Consider the following 19,207-nt stretch of genomic DNA (forward strand, 5'->3'; position numbering starts at 1 on the left):
GATCTGTCAGCTGGAGGCGCTCTATTTAAAGGGGCAGTCCTCCACTGACAGATGCTGCAACCAATAGCAAAGAAGACTGCATGGAGCAGCCCAGGGGGAAGGCTGCTCCCAGTTTAATGATGCCTCACCCCAGGTATCAATACATGGGGTGAGGAGGAGGGGGAGGACAGAGATCTTCCAGCCGGCGGGCGGGAGGAAGCGGCCTGCCTCCGCCACCAGGAAGGCCTGGCTCGAGGTGGAAGAGGGGGTCACCTGCGCCACCAACATATCGCCCACCTGCACACAGTGCAGGAGGCGGTCCAATGACCTCAGTAGGTCAGCCACAGTGAGTACACGTAGTCCTTCCCCTACACTCCGTCTGCCACATCACTGCCCCCACCCCACATCTCCTTCGGCACTGCCAACACTACTCTGTCACATCACCCCTCATACCCACTCAAACCCCATCCTCATCTTACCTGCACCTACTCACCTCGCCAGTACTCACCCCGCCACTACCACGCAACCCAATCCTCATACAATCTCATACTCACCCTCTCGTGCATCTCTCTCACGACCAGCCTCACTCAACCTGCCACCACCTGTGCTGCAGCCACAGGGCATGCATCACATATGTGCAGTAGGCAGAGTAAGGCAAACGTGTCGTGAGCATGAAGGGGATGCACAAGGGTGTTTGAGGTTTGAGGGTTTGTCATGGTTGTTACTTATATTGAATTTCTGACCAACTCACATTACATATTATATTGGCACCACTACTGCCATGTCTTCGCGAATCCTGTCCGGTTTGTGCAATAATGCCCGCTCCTGGGTATCACTATGAGGACCCACCACTGATGCCACCCATTGTGTCACTGCAGAGTGGGTGTAGGTGTATTTGCAGGGCTCTTCTGCGCAGACGACTGAGAGACATCGGCGATGTCCCCGGTTGCACCCTGGAAGGCTGCGGAGGAGAAGTTCGGGAGGGCAGTGGTGACTGACAGTGCACGGGCCAGCCAGGAGCAGCTCGGCATGAAAGAGGCTGCAGATGTCCACGACTACATGTCGAGTGACTCTGAGCCTCCGTGTGCACTGCTGCTCAGAGAGGTCCAGGAGGCTGAGCCTCGGTCTGTGGAACCTGTGGCGAGGGTAGTGCCCTCTACGACGCATCTCTCTCTGTGGTAGCCCTCCCTCCTGCTGTACAGGTGGATGTGTCACAGCACTCTGTTGTGGAGCTCCACGTGTCAGAGGTGGACGGCGTGGATGGCGAGGCTGGTGATGCTGTTCGCCCTCCAAGGAGGTCACGACTGCAGCTACGGCGGCCCCCATCCGCAAGATGTACATCTGAGGGGGTCCGCAAGGTAGGTACATGTTTCCGGACCCCGGGGTAAGTGTGCAGGTTGGTGACTTTGACTATCAGGAGGAGGGTGGTAGAGGCCAAACTTTGTCCCAAGTGACAGAGTGGCCTCCTGCAATGGGTGAGGGTCTCCCCCCCACACCTGTCAAATGGACCTTTGCAGCTGCCACAGTCCATTCGAGCTGGGAGTGTTTCCCCCAGTGTGGGAAACAGTCCCATGTTGTTCAAAAATCCCATAGTCCCTTAATCAGGTCAGTTAATGACCTGAAATACCAAACTAAATATTGTCAAGTGGCATCCCGCTGGCTTTAATTGCCTGCGGGATCCCCACCAGCGGGGGCTGCGCGCACACGCCGGCACGTCAGCGGGGAACCCGGAAGTGGGCGGGATCGAGGCGGGATCCGGTCCCGCTCCTGGATTTCCCGATTTTCGGCCCCCCCCCCCCCCCGCCGAGAACGCACCCGATAGCGGGTGGTAAAATCGAGCCCTTTGTGTCTGTACAGCTCAGTACCAGACCAGGTAATGCAATCACCCACTAAGCCATCAGGGAGCTCACTCACTGCCTTCAATCCACCTGGCAAACTGCTGCACAATTCGCTAAAGCCATTCCTTTGCACGAATGGAAGGTGCAACTCTGACAGCCTGGGAATCAGGGCTATGAAGCAAGCATCTCAAACTGCTGTGCTGCCAGGGTAGAACCTTCATTTTTCAGGTTAATATAATGTATTCCTGCAGCCACCTCTTTCAGAATAATCTTTTCTTTAACCCAGTGCTCCAACCTGTAGCAGAAATGTCACAGCTTGACTGCCTATTCTGAAGAGCAAATCTAAAAGGCAAGCCTGCTACGTTCAGGCCCTCCAGTCACACATGACAACATCCATCACACAATGATCGAGCGCCATGCAGGCGAACACACATCTGAGTTTGAGCATTTCATGTTAATCTATTAAAACCAATTCATCTCGTTTTAATCATGGTATTAATCTGCAGCTAATTAATATGCAAATTGAAAGGATTTTTAGTAACAATGAGGTAGTGATTAATTAGTTGGGTGGTTTTGTTCTGTGGCCAGTCAAATTTTTTTTTGAGAGAGTGTTTTTTTTTTGTCTGAAAGTCTAACAGCAAAGTGAATGAGTCTGAAAAAAGTAGCCAGAATGCTTCAGACTGTTTGTGCCAATAATTATCACCAGTATTTGTTAAGAGAAACAAAAATAACTCCGGGCAATTTTGTCCTTTTCTGAAGGTTGAGGCTGCCAGAATGACGATATTTTTACTTGTGGCTGGAGCTGAGCAGATTTTTCTTCCCTATTAGACTACTGATTACGGGGAAATGGTTGCACTAACAAAGGTGGTGTCAAGTACAGATGCTGTCTCGGTACCAACAAACAGGCACAGAGCAATAGCAAGAGTTTGCTCCTCCAGTTCCTTAATAAGGTGAACTACTAGTCTGATGGTGGCTTTACACAGAAAGCACCCACGTGGTGCTCCCCCATCACCACAATTGAGCAACATATAGCAGGCAATACCCCAGTCTCCTGCCTCCACAAGCTTCCCCAGTAGTTCTTGGGTTGTGGGTGATACTGCAAGGTCAAGTTTATTGCCCATTTGCTTGTTGCTCTGGATTGTTTAGCAGCTCAGTGGCTTGCTAGGCTCCTTCAGAGGGTACTAGTCATGAGCAAGTGTGGGCATGGAGTCACGTGTAGGCCAGACCAGGTAGGAACACAAGCTCCATTCCCTGAAGAAAAACAGTTAGGTTTTAAACAACAAAATGGTCGTCTTATTTCTAACATAGAAACATAGAAAATAGGTGCAGGAGTAGGCCATTCGGCCCTTCGAGCCTGCTCCGCCATTCAATATCATGGCTGATCCTCTCTCTCAATAACATATTCCCGCTCTCTCCCCAGATCCCTTGATGCCTTTTGTGTCTAGAAATCTATCTAGTTCCTTCTTAAATATATTCAGTGACTTGGCCTCCACAGCCTTCTGTGGTAGAGAATTCCACAGGTTCACCACCCTCTGAGTGAAGAAATTTCTCCTCATCTCAGCCCTAAATATTCTACCCCATATCCTGGGACTGTGACCCCTCATTCTGGACCCCCAGCCAGGGGAAACATCCTCCTTGCATCCAATCTGTCTAGCCCTGTCAAAATTTTACATGTTTCAATGAGATCCCCTCATTCTTCTAAACTTGAGTGAATACAGGCCGAGTCGACCCAATCTCTCCTCATACGACAGTCCTACCATCCCAGTAATCAGTCTGGTGAACCTTCGCTACACTCCCTCGATGGCAAGTGTATCCTTTCTTAGGTAAGGAGACCAAAACTGCACATAATACTCCAGGTGTGGTCTCACTGTATAACTGTATAACTGCAGTAAGACATCCTTGCTCCTATACTCAAATCCTCTTGTAATGAAGGCCAACATACCATTTGCCTTCCTAACTGCTTGCTGCACCTGCATGTTTGGTTTCAGGACACCCAGCCTCCAATTACCAGATTTACTGAATTCATAAAATCATAGAATGATAGGCCATTTGGCTTATCGTACCTGTGCGGGCTCTTTGAAAGAGCGATCCAATTAATTCCATTGCCCTGCTCTTTCCCCAAAGCCCTGTAAATTTCAATTTCACAACTTGCCATAATGGAATGTGAGCTCAGGGCCTCTGGGTTGCTAGCCCAATATCATAATAGTTACACTAATGTACCCACTGGGAGCAGTGATACCCTGCAGATGATAAGTGGTAGGTGACAAACGTTCACTTGAGCCCTGCCGCTTTTCAGTGCAGTAATACACACCAAAAAAAATCAAATGGGTTAATAGGAAAAAGCCCCAAGTGAATGCAAACCACTATGGGGAGGTGGGGGGGGGGGGGGGGCGCGCAGGGCAGAGTGGAAGAGAGAACAAAGTGAAGTCTGGTCTAATGTGAAGTTGCATCTTGCACATCTTATGTCCAAACCAGCAGCAAGTTGAAAATCAAAAGTGCTAGAGGCCTGGGGCATGTTACGGACTTTTATTAACCTTGGGCTTGCATTCTTTCTCATTTGACAACCAAATACTATGATAGTCAGACTTTGAAGACAGGAGATGGATTGATTCTCCTTCCCCAGATAGACATACTGGTCCAGGACATGAACATCTAAAAACATGTATGTGCGTTTCCTACAGTGCTGCACTTTTGCACTGCTTAGAGTCCGCCATTAGATGCTGCTAGCAGAGTATGCCAACGCAGCAGTGGCCTCTAATGGTGGCACTCGAGTGCTGCAACAGTTTCATTTTCCCAGAAGCTGAAAACTGGTGCGTCATTTCTAGCATAACGTTGGCCTGACTAATCAAGGTAAACGAATTATTGTTACAGATTGAGATCACAATCAGAGAACGCATCTTAAACCAACATTCCAGAATTAGGTTCTGCTATTGACCTTACCTTTCATTCAAAATATCCCTCCATTTTTAATTAGAATTTTTTTTTAAAAACCAGCCAACTGACCTGCATTTTTGCTGAAGGTAGTTGCTGAAATATGGTATTTACCACTCACCTTTGGTTCCCACTAAAAAGGTTTCCTCGATGGCTCAGTGGGTAACTGCACCACCTGAACCATACAGACCCATCAGCGCTATAGGTACGATACAAATAAGAACGAGTACAGAAAAATAAGGAAAGAGTAATGCATTTTGGAAGGAAGAATGAGGACAGACAATATAAACTAAATGGTACAATTTTTAAAGGGGGTGCACGAACAGAGAGACCTGGAAGTTTACATACACAAATCTTTGAAGGTGGCAGGACAAGTTGATAAGGCTGTTAAAAAAGCATACAGGATCCTTGGCTTTATAAATAGGGGCACAGAGTACAAAAGCAAGGAAGTTATGCTAAACCTTTAAAAATCACTGGTTAGACCTCAGCTAGAGTATTGTGTCCAATTCTGAGCACCACACTTTAGGAAGGACATCAAGGCCTTGGAGAGGGTGTAGAGGAGATTTACTAGAATGATACCAGGGATGAGGAACTTTAGTTATGTGGAAAGACTAGAGACACAGCTTATTTTCCTTAGTAAACAATCTTACAACACCAAGTTATAGTCCAACAATTTTATTTGAAAATCACAAGCTTGTGATTTTCAAATAAAATTGTTGGACTATAACTTGGTGTTGTAAGATTGTTTACATTTGTCAACCCCAGTCCATCACCGGCATCTCCACATCATATTTTCCTTAGAGCAGAGAAGGTTAAAGGGAGATTCAATAGGGGTGTTCAAAATTATGAGGAGTTTTGATAGAGTAAATAGGGACAAACCATTTCCACTGGCAGGAGGGTCGGTAACCAGAGGACACAGATTGAAGGTAACTGGCAAAAAGAACCAGAGACGAAATGAGAATTTTTTTTTAAACACGAGTTATGATGATCTGGAATGCACTGCCTGAATGGAAGCAGATTCAATAGTAACTTTCAAAAGGGAATTAGGTAAATACTTGAAGGGGAAAAAATTGCAGGGCCACGGTGAAAGAGCAGGGGTGTGGGACTAATTGGATAGCTCTTTCACAGAACCGGCATGGGCACGATGGGCCGAACGGCCTCCTTTTGTGCTATATAATTCTATTATTTCTAGGTTAAGAGAGGGATAAGAAGAGCCAGGAGGAACTATGAAAAGAGAATCTCAAAAAATATTGGGAGAACAATAAAGTATTCGACAAAACATCAGTTAAAAAAAAAGAGAATTGTTAAATGTGAGGTAGGACTCCTGACAGGAGGGAATAGTGAATTAGTAGAGGTCAAATGGAAATTGGGAGAGAAAGTTTAGTACTTTGCATCAGTATTTAGAAAAAGGATACAGGGGAGAAAGTAAACCCTGATTGGTTAATAGCACGATTTTATAAATAAATGGAAAGTTTAGACAAATTAGCTAAGCTAAAGGAGGACAAAGTGCGGTAACCTGACAGGATACATCTAAGGATCCTGAGGGAAATGATGGGGAAAAATAGCAGAGGCCTTGAAATTATATTTCAGAGTTCTACTGAGGATGGTTTTGTGTTAGAGGACTAGACAGCAGCTAAAGTAATACCCATTTTTAGTAAGGGAGACAGAATTAACCTGGGTAACTACAGGCCAGTTGGTTTAATATCTGCAGTAAGGAAAATTTTGGAATCTTTAATTGAAGATGATGAAAATGAAAATAATTAGAAGCAGCCAATACGGACTTCAGAAAGGAGGATTGCGCTTGACAAATCTGATAGGTTTTTTTTTGAGGAGGTGACAGATATGGTGGATGGGGAAATGCAGTGGACATGGTGTACATGGACTTTCAGAAAACCCATGACAAATTACCACACAGATTATTGAAGACTGAGATGTGGAATTAGGGGAAGAGTAGAAAATTGGATTAAAACCTGAGAAGGGAGGAAACAGAACCTAGGTGTTAGGGCAGTTTCTCAAGGGTGGTTGGAAGTGGGAAGCAGTGTCCCACAAGGTTCAGTTCTGGGACTGCTTCTACTTACTGTGTAGATCGATGATTTGGATAGAGGGATGGAAGGAGTGGTGTCCAAATCTGCAGACAATATTAAAATAAGAGGCAGAGTAGATAATTCTGAGTACCAAAGGAAGCAGCAAGAAGATATTGAGGAGATGGTGGAATGGGCAAAAAAAAGTGGCAAGTGGAATTCAATGGTAGTGTGAGGTGGCACATTTTGGTTAAAAATACTTAAATTAATTATACTTTGAATGTGATAAGGCTGGGTGTTGTGGAAGAGCAGAGGGATTTGGGAGTTCAGATTCACAAGACATTAAAAGCAGTACCTCAAGTAGCTAAGGCTATAAAAAGAGTTAACGGACAACTGGGTTTTATGGCAAGAAGCATAGAATGTAAAAGTCAAGATGTTATGGTGAATCTATATAAAAGACCACAGTGTGCAGCACAGTGCTCAGTTTTGGGCTCCACAGTATAGGAAAAGGTTACAGCGGAGCCTCACTAGGTAACTGTCTGGTATGAGAAAAGACAAATACAAAGTTGAAAAATTGGGGTTGTTTCTGTCAGAATAGAGATTACAAAGTGATATAATAGAGGTATTTAAAATTAAGAGATGGGACAGGGAAATTATATCATCGAAGACTCCAAAAATCATGTGTTTCCAGAAGTGGCTACAGAGTGTCGCTTATGAAAGGGTGCAATAGGGTAGATAGTAATTTCGGTGATTAAGAATCTAGAACATGGGGGCATAGATGCAAAATTAAATGCGAGATTTAAGATGGAGAGCAGGAGAACCTTTTTTTACCCCAGAGGGTTATGAGGCTGTGGAATGCACTCCTGGAGTTAGTGACTGAAGCAGAGACCATGTCAACATTTAAGAACAAGTTAGATAGGTAGTTGAAGGAAAAGAAATAAAGCGATCCGGGAACAGGTACTTGAGATTAGGACAACAGCTCGTGTGGAGGATAAACACCAACACGGACTGGTTGGGTTGAATGGTCTCTTTCCATATGTAATTCTATCTTCAATACCTTATAAATACAAAGATGATTTACAAGGATGATACCAGAATGGAGGAACCATCTAGAAAGACTGAACAAGCTTGGGCTCTTTTCTCTAGAAAAGAGAAAGCAGAGAGGTGACCTGATAGAGGTCTTAAAATTATGAAGGGGTTTGATAGGGTAGATGTAAAGAAGATGAAGTAAATAGAGTGGGATGAGGCTCATGTGGAACATAAACACAGGCATAGACCCATTGGGCCAAATGGCCCGTTTCTGTGCTGTAAATTCTATGTAATTCTGTGCTGAGACAGCTGATCTCAGTCAGGCGGCAAGAGCAGCCCTGCAATTGGTCTCAGTGCCACTGGCCAATGGGCCAGAGAACAAGTAAACAGAATGTTATTTTTAATGTAGGAGTTAGTTTTCCTATGGTTTGTTTTTAAGCATCTTTAGGGTGCAGTGTCTTGGACTGAGACTATAAGTACATTTTACTCGCATTTTTTTTGAGGAATTACGATCCTGTCAGTCGTTTCCACCGGGATGACTTCAGCAGAGCTCCCGACTCGCCCAGCTTCAATGTTAATGCCTGTGCCGTTAAGGACAGTAACCAGCTGATCCTGAATAATCGGGAGATGGAACGCCGGATGATTTTCCTCTTGCTGCGGTCAATAGCGGCGGACCAGCTGAGATCAGTTAACTTGGTGCAGATTAGAAATTCACCTCTGGTCATTGTGGGTGAATTCGATGCTGCCTTTACCAACTGAGCCATTACAGTGGATATATACCAGAGACTTCATAATGAGCATTGTGCAATAACGGATGCTTGCCTGTACCAGGGAAGTGAAGTAACCCATCAATCTGGTTGAATCATGTCATACTGAGTGAGTGGGAGCTCCAGTCTATTCTTGGAATCTGGACAACAATACAAAAACTTTTTAAAAATACAATCTCAAGATGTGGGTGATGCTGGCAAGGCTACATTTACTGCCCTTATATCGTGATATAACTGAACTCCTTGCCAGGGCATTACGAGTCAGCCACATAGTGTAGGCCACACCTGGCAGGGGCGACAGGTTCCCTTCCCTGAAGGACATAGTGAACCAGTTAAGTTTTTAATGACAATCCAGCAGCTTACATATTTTTTTTTCTGGTCCGAACAACAAATTATTAGCTTTACTGAATGCAATTACATTAAGTTTCCCTGGTTTGTGACGTTTTATATCTCGTCCCAGATACCAGTTAGTCTCCAAACATCTTCTCCGTTGTTGATTGGGAGAGAGTTGAAAAGATGCCTTCAGCATGGGAGTAACTATCACTGATGTCAAAATAGAACAATATTTGTTCATTATTGCACTTTTTCTTCTATAAAAATATCTCCAGAGCTCTATCAATGGCTCAGTTAGTTGATAACATCACGTGTAATAGCCTTATAGATTTGTGCTAAAGGCAGCTAACTGTGGCTATTACATTGCCACTTTTTAAAAAAAAATTGGGTTTCCCAGCTGCTGTCCTTAGTAGAATTTGATAACTTTACTTTGGTATTGTTACTGTTGCTTGATACCTTCGTGTTATAAGCTGGCACAACAGACTAATTCAGAAGAGCTGATGCCACTCGGGGCGGGTGTTGTGAGGTGGGTGGGCTACTATTATGCTAGTGCCACAGCTCCCATTAAGAGTACAAGTGATGGCTGAGAGCTTTATTGGGTGGTGCCCAACGATTGGACACCGGACAGGTGCGAGAAAGGGAAGAGGGCCAGGAAGGGACAAAAAGCACAATCGAAGAGAATAGTCTTAACACAGCTTTTGAAGACAGAGTAGGGGGTGATGAGGTAGGGAATCTGAGGGAGTTTGAGAGCGGAGACACAGTGGCTGGATGGAGTACAGTGGAAGAGGTGGAGTGCAAAAATGAGGCTGGTGTTGGAGTAGAGGTGCGCACAGTGAATTGGGACTGGACTGGGGGCGATTACAATGATGGGGAGGGTTGAGACTGTGGAAAGATTTAAAGGTGAAGATGAGACATAGGAATCAACTGGAGATTGATGAGGATGTGTGCAATAAACTTACCCATCAGTTATTTTGTGTGCCACTTGTGAAGACATTTCTTATCACTAAACATGACTTATCCTCCATGTATTGCTGTTCATTCTGTTCAGCACAGTGATAAATTAGCAATATTACAAAATAACTTAATGTATAGAGGCTGTGACATTCCTGCTGTTGGTAAAATAAATCCTGGTCACATGGTACACAAGTGGGAGCCTGCCTAAGTGGTATCTTTTTCATATTGCAGTGCTAATACGAAAGGTCATATAATAATGACATTACTGAAAGGATAGAAATAAGCTTTGTGTCCAAAGCTCACCCCAGTGACCTAGTCAAAGTCAGTAAAGATACTGCCTAGTGTAGGACTAAGCCATACAGACCAGCCGACCCCAAGTTCAGTTCACAGTGTGTGCTGAGTTGACTGATCTCAGCTGGGCCAACAATCAGGGTGCTGCGGTTTTACTCAACACCCCTGGTAGGAGGAGAAGATAAATCAGCCAATGTTCCTTATCTGAAACATGTATTAGGAAGCACATCATAAACGTGGAGTTGGGTCAGGACAGGATCTGGCTTGGCTCTGATGTTCTGAGGTCAAATAGTCTATTGACGGCCGCTGTTCAGACTCCCTCATGAAAAATGGTCACCTTCATGAGATACCAAAGAGCTGCCTGAGCCTTGGAATTATACCCCAGAAAGAGGAAGCACTTTGAGGAGGGGCCCAGGATAAAATTGCGAGGGGTGTGTGGCATAGAGCAGAGGTAATTATTGTTTTTGTGTTCGAACTGCTCCACTTGTACCAGACATGAATATAATGGAGAACTATTTACAATGGAGAAAGCATGGAATCCTGAACCAAACCTAACCCATGGAACCCAATAACAATTCTGTTACAGCCGATGCTGCTCACTTCCACCTCTAGAACGTTGCCCGCTTTATGCCCTTCATTCGTTCCCTCCGAAGCATGAATCCCTCATAGGCTCATTTATCATCACAAAGTTTGATTTGTCTAATGCCGGGCTCGCCAAATCCACCTTGCACAAGCTCCAACTCATCCAGAACTCTGCAGCCCTTATCCTATCTCACACACCCTTCAGCCCTGTCCTTAGAGACCTCCACTGATTTCCTCTGCCCCAGCGCATTGTCATTAAAATACTCGTCCTCACCTTCTGCAGTAGCTAATCTTCATGCAGCTGTTCACTTGACCATCTAGAACCCTGTTCCACTCCTCCTGCAATTGGGACCTGTTTATTTAAATCTGTTGCTGTGCCAATGGGCAGACCACATGTTGAATGAGAGATTTTTTTTATTTATTCGTTCATGGGATGTGGGCGTCGCTGGCAGGGCAATCATTTATTGCCCATCCCTAATTGCCCTCGAGTAGGTGGTGGTGATAGTTACTCCCATGCTGAAGGCATCTTTTCAACTCTCTCCCAATCAACAACGGAGAAGATATTTGGAGACTAACTGGTATCTGGGACGAGATATAAAACGTCACAAACCAAGGAAACTTAATGTAATTGCATTCAGTAAAGCTAATAATTTGTTGTTCGGACCAGAAAAAAAAACATGTAAGCTGCTGGATTGTCATAAAAACTTAACTGGTTCACTATGTCCTTCAGGGAAGGGAACCTGTCGCCCCTGCCAGGTGTGGCCTACACTATGTGGCTGACTCGTAATGCCCTGGCAAGGAGTTCAGTTATATCACGATATAAGGGCAGTAAATGTAGCCTTGCCAGCATCACCCACATCTTGAGACTGTATTTTTAAAAAGTTTTTGTATTGTTGTCCAGATTCCAAGAATAGACTGGAGCTCCCACTCACTCAGTATGACATGATTCAACCAGATTGATGGGTTACTTCACTTCCCTGGTACAGGCAAGCATCCGTTATTGCACAATGCTCATTAAAAAGTCTCTGGTAGATATCCACTGTAATGGCTCAGTTGGTAAAGGCAGCATCGAATTCACCCACGATGACCAGAGGTGAATTTCTAATCTGCACCAAGTTAACTGATCTCAGCTGGTCCGCCGCTATTGACCGCAGCAAGAGGAAAATCATCCAGCGTTCCATCTCCCGATTATTATCCAACAACTCCTGCTGGAAAGTATGTGTGCAGATGCTGGATGACAGAATCTGCATCAACCCTGTGAGTTGTCCCCTCCATTGAATAACCTGCTAACACCGTAAAGGGAGAGGGAAGATAATTGGGTGGGGGGGGGAATCTACTAAAATTCGCGATACCTGGACTATGTAGATACTGGTCTTAAGTGTTTTTGTTCTGTGAAATGGTAGCACCAGTGTCCCCAGGACTGGAAGGGTCATCAGATTTCTGTATTTGCTGACTTGCTGGCACATTATTATTGCAGTATACTAATAAAGAAAAATTCTGCAGTGAAAGCAGTTTCCCCGTGGGTAGCTGATTCTGTTTTCCTAAAGTTAAGACAGGGGGGTCCCTGGGAGACCCTCAATATTTGCAAGGCCTCTCCCACACAGAAGAATTTGAAAACCTTAAACCACTCATTAGGAATGAAGTGTTAGAGGTCGTGCATTTACATACACCCCATCTCGCTGATAAGTGAAGTTACTCACAAAATGCAATTCCCTGCTCATCACGTGGGAGCACATTGAAGCCACATAGATCTGTGCTACCGAGTGTCAGATCTAGGCTCAAATCCATGCAATCGCCCATACAGTAGCCCAAGCATCCATAACGACTTCATGAAAAATTGCCAATTGGAGGCCATGGGATTTCCCGCAAGGAAGAAAATACAGGAGGAAGAGTCATCCCTTGCTCACCTCCCCACAGGCAACAGAATTCTAGAAACAGGTTACCTGCTCATTTCTTTCCTTGACAAATAATGCTTTAAATACAATATATTCAAAAAATATAATTAGGATCATACAGCACAGGAGGCCGCCATTCGGTCCATCGTGTCTGTGCCGGCTCTTTGAAAGAGCTATCCAATTAGTCCCACTCACCCATTCTTTCCCCATAGCTCTGCAAATGTTTCCTTTTCAAGTATAGATCCAAATCTCTTCTGAAAAGTTACTACTGAATCTGCTTCCAACACCCTTTCAGGCAGTGCATTCCAGATCATAACTCACTGCGTAAAAAAATCTCATCTCCTTCTTGGCTCTTTTTGCCAATTACCGTAAATCTGTGTCCTCTGGTTACCGACCCTCTCGCCCATGGAAACAGTTTCTCCTTATTTACTCTATCAAAATCCTTCATAAACTCATGATAGCTGATTTATCAAAAATAGTGATCTTCCCCTGCTCTGCCAAAATTGCACTGAAATATAAAGTACCTTTTAAAAAGCACCAGTCAAGATACAAGCAAATGATCAATGTCTTCTTTGTGACATAAAAAGTATAGCATCAAATCAAGTATATGAAGCAAACTGTTTCAAAGTACTTTTGAAACAAAAAAAATGGAGAGCATGTCATGAGAAAAATACTTTATGTTCAATCATAGATTACAAAAATACAGCATTTAAACCGACAATGCTGAGGATAATTGGACCTGATTGAGCGAAACCCTCATAAGATGCTTTAATATATGATGGGGGGAGGGGGGTTTGAATCAATCACCCCCTTCAGCAATAATTAAGTGCTCCCCTCTACTGTTCGAGCCCCAGGCAGTGACTTTTGAATCTGCAAAAGGACCAGGGAAATGAAGCAGCTCAAACCAGCTAAAAATAATTGAATTGTGATAATAGACTCTGCCTGCACTTTACTGGGGAATTGAGGACAGCAGGCTGATGGAAGGATTCAACCAGATGGATGTGTTGTCCTCAATTCCCTACTACGTCTAGGCAAGAGTCCACTGTTACAAATTTTGTTTCTTTCAAAAACAAAATCTCCAGTAAAGCCATCAATGTCTCCACAACGCAACATTATGGGTCCACAGCCAAAAAAAATGTTTGTGCGGTATTTGTTCTGGGTGCTGCCTTCTGTTTCAAACTGAAATGCTGATGGGCAACCAGATCTACAAACATTTATAAGAACTGGTTGATCAAGTCTCAAAAACCTGCTCATCAAAAATCCTTCAAATGCTAAACAGCTCCCATTTACAAGCAGCAACACTGATAAGTCCAAAATGACAGCCCCACACACAAGCAAAAGAAAAAATGTTTCATCCCACTTCGTGAAGTAGTGCTACATGCAGCACCTTGCATTCAAATTTCTTGCGTTCTTTCGCCAATGTTTTCCCCTGACACTATCTCCTCCGAAGGCACTGACTTGCACTAGGATATAGTCCCAAAGGACACTTCTAGTACGTTGTCCAAAGGGCCATTTTTCATGTGCAAGCCTAGACAAGGAGCGTTGCGAGGTATTTGACCATTGCGGCAGCACAGCCAAGCCCATTCTGTCCTCGCTGGAGATCCACACGTAAGCATTTCGCGTGGTATCAATAGTGACCAGGAGTGCGAACCCTCACCAAACTTCCCCCTTCCCTAGTCCACAGGAGCTGAAGCCAAATGTCGTGTCCCAGCTGAAATCAGCACCTACAAGCTTCTGTGTTACATTAGACACAGCTCCCACCCAAAGATTAAGCCAGCTATCTCAAAGATAAGTTTAAAACTTAATTTTCAGATCTACAAATTAATTTTTAAAAAAAATCTTTATCATTGCCTCTTGAAGCCACAGCTGCAAGGTCAGATACTGAAATGCAAAACATTTGTCTCTAATACTCCAGATCTTAGCTAATAGTGTCAAAGCAGATAGGTACTTTGGGCATTATAAGTATAAATAGTTACAAAGAGCAGGGAGTATAGGAATAAGTGGCTACACTCTGCCCTGAACACATTGGGCCCTATTTTTTAAAAATTATGTTCCTGGGGCTGTCGCATCATTCTGCAAACTATTCATTTCAGAGTTTATATTTTGAAATATAGGACAGAAGGAGCCCAAATTCTATTATACTTAAATCCCACTTTAGCAAAGGGGACCATCTGTGAGCAGAAGCAACATTTGCAGTATTTATGCTTCCAAAGAATAATAAAAAAGACATTTTGCCCAGACTGTGCCACCCAAAAAAAAGCTTGCATCTACATGCCAAACCCGAGCTGAGCCCAGCAGTGCAAACAATTCCAAATTGATTTTACTCACCATTATCAAATTCATCTGGAATCTGTGGAGAGGAAAGAGGAAAAAATGATCAGTTTATGCAGCCTGTTTACCAGCAGGTTGGGAGCATAACACCATCCTCCAATTAAGACAGAAATTAATCTCCAAACATATGAATATTCAAATACATCTGTCAATAGATGGGGGAGCAGCTGGTTCCCAAACCACCGCCAACACCCTCACCATCGCTGGAGTCAAATCTGCTGCTAGGCCTACACTTTATTAGCAGCAAGCTGTAGAAGTTAATCCACATATTTATTCCATACCCCTTTCTCTCCTGAAGGCTTTGATTCTTGCTGGTTTCACAACCAACTCATCCAAGTGGCCATTCTTTGTGTCCAACAGTGAATGTCCGCAGGCAATTTGTAGGCATTATAGCCAAGCCCAATCCTGTCCACACCTGATGCCCAAACACAAGCAATCACGGATAGTGATTAGGAGTGGGAACGTTGGCTGATATCTTGTCCCCTGTCCCGAGCCCAGGGCGAACTGTAATGGCCCATTTGCCATTGCAGATGAAATTAGCTATCACAGCATAGGCAAGGATCGAACTCGGCACCTTCTGGTCTACACGATTTCGTACATCAGGCAGTCACCAAACCATCAGGAGCTGTTGGGCTTCTAAAAACTAAACATTTAAAAGTAACTTCATTCCCCATGGTTAACTAATTTGCAGAAATCCATTCTCACCCCTGTGGATCTGACAATGGGTCAGGTACCAGAGGGTTAGCGCCATCCACCTGTACCTGGCAATGAACAGGAGAGGCTCTGCCTTGGGAGAGGAGGGATAAGGGGGAAAAAAAATTAGTAGGGAAAAGTAAAAACGAGAGAAGCCCATTGTTCAGGTTGCAGAAACTTTACACTTAGAGTTGAATGTGATGACGCCCCTTTAACTAAATCAACAGAATGTTTCTAAGGTGTCAGCCGTGGCTCAGTGGTAGCACTCTCACCTCCGAGTCAGAAGGCTGTGGGTTTAAGTCCCACTCGGAAACTTGAGATCATCCAGACTGACACTCCCAGTGCAGTACAGAGGGAGTGCTGCACTGTCTGAGGTGCCTTTTTTCAGATGAGACGTTAAACCGAGGACCCATCACCCCTCTCAGGTAGACATAAAAGATCCCATGGCACTATTCGAAGAGCAGGGGAGTTCTTCCCGGTGATCTGCCAATATTTATCAACCAACACCACTAAGAACAGATTATTGCTGTTTGTGAGACGTTGCTGTGCAAATTGGCTGCCGTGTTGCCTACATTACAACAGTGACTACACTTCAATAGTACTTAATTGGCTATAAAACGCTGTGGGATGTCCTGAGCTCGTGATAGGTACTATATAAATGCAAGTCTTTCTTTAAGATAGCACAGTAGTGCAGTGCATTGATCCAACACTTTAGTGTTGCGTTAGAGTGCGGCTGGCTCTTGAGCACTGGTCTCAGGCACCAAAGGAAACTTGCAGATTCACTCAGACCAGCAAGAGCCTTTTTTTAATATAAACTGAGGCAGCTGTGAGAGACTTGAACGCTGGAAGCTGGCAGCAGCAACATGGCACCCGAGCAATATAAAAGCAGACTGTGCGGCACAGTTCTAGATACAGGTCTGTGTCTATTCTCACTAGGTAACTTCCCCAAAAATGAAGGGGGCAGAAATATGGGTGTAGGGATGGAAAAGCTGCGTGAGAAATTATTTTTCAACTGTGATGCTTTTACAGTTTAGGAGATTTTGCCTCATCTTAAAATTTTAAAAGCACCTATACAGAATTACAACATAGAAACAGGCCGTTTGGCCCAACTAGTCCATAATGCTGTTTATCTTCCACGGAAGCAGTAGTCTTAATCCCACGTCCCTGCCTTGTTCCGATAGTTCTTTATTCCCGCTTCCTTCAACCACCTATGGTCACTGGAAGTGGGGTCCCTGTTTCAATTACTAACTGTGTAAGAAACACGTTACTCCTGCTTTCTGACCTAAATATCTTGCATTTAATTTTACAACTACGTCCCCTCATTCTAGACCCCGCCAACCACTGGAAACAGTTTGTTTCTATCTACCCTGTCCCATTCATTCATAATTTTTTTATCAGAGTGAATGGGATCACTCTGCAGCTATTTCTGGAAATATGTAATTTTTACACCCTCCACTGACAATTTCCTGTGCATGCGCGACAGGTCGCTCACAATTGTAATTGCATTATTTTTGCTGCACACACCTTCGCACCAAGTTTAAACACTTCCATCAAATCACCCTGTAGTCTCCTCTGTTCTAATGAAAAAAGTCCCAATTTTTCAAGTCTTACTTCATATTTGCATTTCCTCATACCAGGCAGTGCTAGTTAATCTGCCCTGCATCCTTCCTATAGTGTGTCGCCCCAAAATGCAAACTGCAGTGCATCTCTAGCCTTACTAAGGTGTTATATTGATTCACCATTACATCTCTACTTTTATATTCTATAACTCTTGCTATAAAACCCAGTGTTTAGTTAGATTCTGTTTTTAAAATGGTCTTATCCAGTTAAGGTACTGTTTTCAGTGTGTTGTGAACTTGAACCCTCACATTTTTCTGCTTTTAACATCACCCAGTTGTCCCCCAAAATATAATTATTACTTCTATTTTTGTTTAGCCAAAATGGACCACTTTACATTTACTGACAGTAAACTCCATTCGCCACTTTTATGCCTACTCCACCATCTTATCACGATCTCCTTACAGCTTTTTTTCCCTCTCCTGAACGTCCTGGTTCTGATTTTAAGGTTATGCCCCTTGTCCTAGACTCCCCCACCAGCTGAAAAAGGTTCTATCAACCTTATTAATTCCTTTCAAAATCCTAACAACTCAATCAAATCACCCCTTAACCTTCTATATTCCAGGAATACAAGCCTTCAGAGTGGACAGGAGTTACAGTGGCAACCAGGCAATTCGGTGACCCTCAATTTCTGTTGCGCCTGTATTTCCTTTGAACTATAATTTTGTCTGCGAGAGAGTTAGGATGTCAAGAATGGATATCTTCAGTAAGATATTTTGTCACCGAGAAAGGTTTAATTGCTAACAATACATTCAGCTTCTGCCAGCAGCTGAGTGAGGAATTCTCAGAGCCAAGTTTAATCCATCAAAAATGGTCTCAATTTAGAAAAAAATTGCTCTCAGGATACGGGCATTGCTGGCAAGGCTAGCATTTATTGCCCATCCCTAGTTGCCTTTGAGAAGGTGGTGGTGAGCCACCTTCTTGAACCGCTGCAGTCCACATGGTGATGGTTAGATAGATAGTTCCGGGATTTAGATCGAGTGACGATGAAGGAACAGGGGATATATGTCCAAGTCGTTTGGTGTGTGACATGGAGGTAATGGTGTTCCCATGTGTCTGCTGCTCTTGTCCTTCTAGGTGGTGGATGTCGCAAAACAATGCTTCCGTATCACCCAAATCCTGTAATACAATTCAATCTGCTCCCAAAGACTCAAAAGGATTTTGGAGGCAGTTGTCCCATATATGGATAGAAAGATGACGGTATATTGTGAATAACACCACTTAATTGTAAGGAAAACAGTGCAGGTTTCAGACCTCTTCAGATAGGAGCCTCATCCCATTTTTCCCCATAAATTGCACACACAGACGCCATAAACCAAACCACACTGACGGTGAAATTGTTGCAGTGTCTCATTCTATTACAGTTTTGGGTAACAGCAGGATTGGGTCACAGACTTGCTGAATATGACCCATTTTGTTTCCTAGATATAATTTCTAAAAACTCAGGAGAAAAAACAAGCAAGCCTTTTCAAACCTGCTACCCTTCCTTGTCTCAAAAAATAAACCACGTGGCTTGAAAATGGTGTATGCAATTCAAAGATAGGAAACAAGCAGCAGTCATGTGTTTAGGGAAGTGTAATCACCAAATATTTGGCAGCATTCATCAGTTTTTGCCAGGCTCAGACCAATGATTAAGGAGGTGATCACTTCACAAAGTGCATCTGAGACAATAACAGATAGCCGACTGTGAATACTTCTTTTCCAAAAAGGAGTTCGGCGAGTTATTTTTGGCAACAATTCTTCACAGCAATTTTCAGCCTCAACGCAGCAGAGATGCATTGTAAAACCTTTTGTGGTTGCATGCAATGAGGTAGAGCGATAACTACAGCTTTTAAAACTCTCGCTAAATACTAAGCGCAATTCCAAAAGTACATATGGATCATAAATGTTTTTTCATGTAGCATTCTCTGTACAAAATGAATTCAGTCATTCTTGGGTGTAAAATG

The 19,207-nt window shown here is 43.8% G+C and overlaps 1 protein-coding gene across 1 annotated transcript in view; it reads right to left on the reverse strand.

The window, feature by feature from the left end:
- Nucleotides 1-19,207, reverse strand: part of timm50 (translocase of inner mitochondrial membrane 50 homolog (S. cerevisiae)) — a 140,174-nt gene that overhangs the window by 40,458 nt on the left and 80,509 nt on the right. The window contains exon 3 of the mRNA XM_067975144.1: nucleotides 14,949-14,970. Coding sequence (XP_067831245.1) covers nucleotides 14,949-14,970 — 22 coding nt within the window. The remainder of the gene's footprint in view (nucleotides 1-14,948; nucleotides 14,971-19,207) is intronic.

This window comes from Heptranchias perlo, chromosome 41, assembly GCF_035084215.1.
Source record: "Heptranchias perlo isolate sHepPer1 chromosome 41, sHepPer1.hap1, whole genome shotgun sequence".
In the NCBI taxonomy this organism is placed as follows: Eukaryota; Metazoa; Chordata; class Chondrichthyes; order Hexanchiformes; family Hexanchidae; genus Heptranchias; species Heptranchias perlo.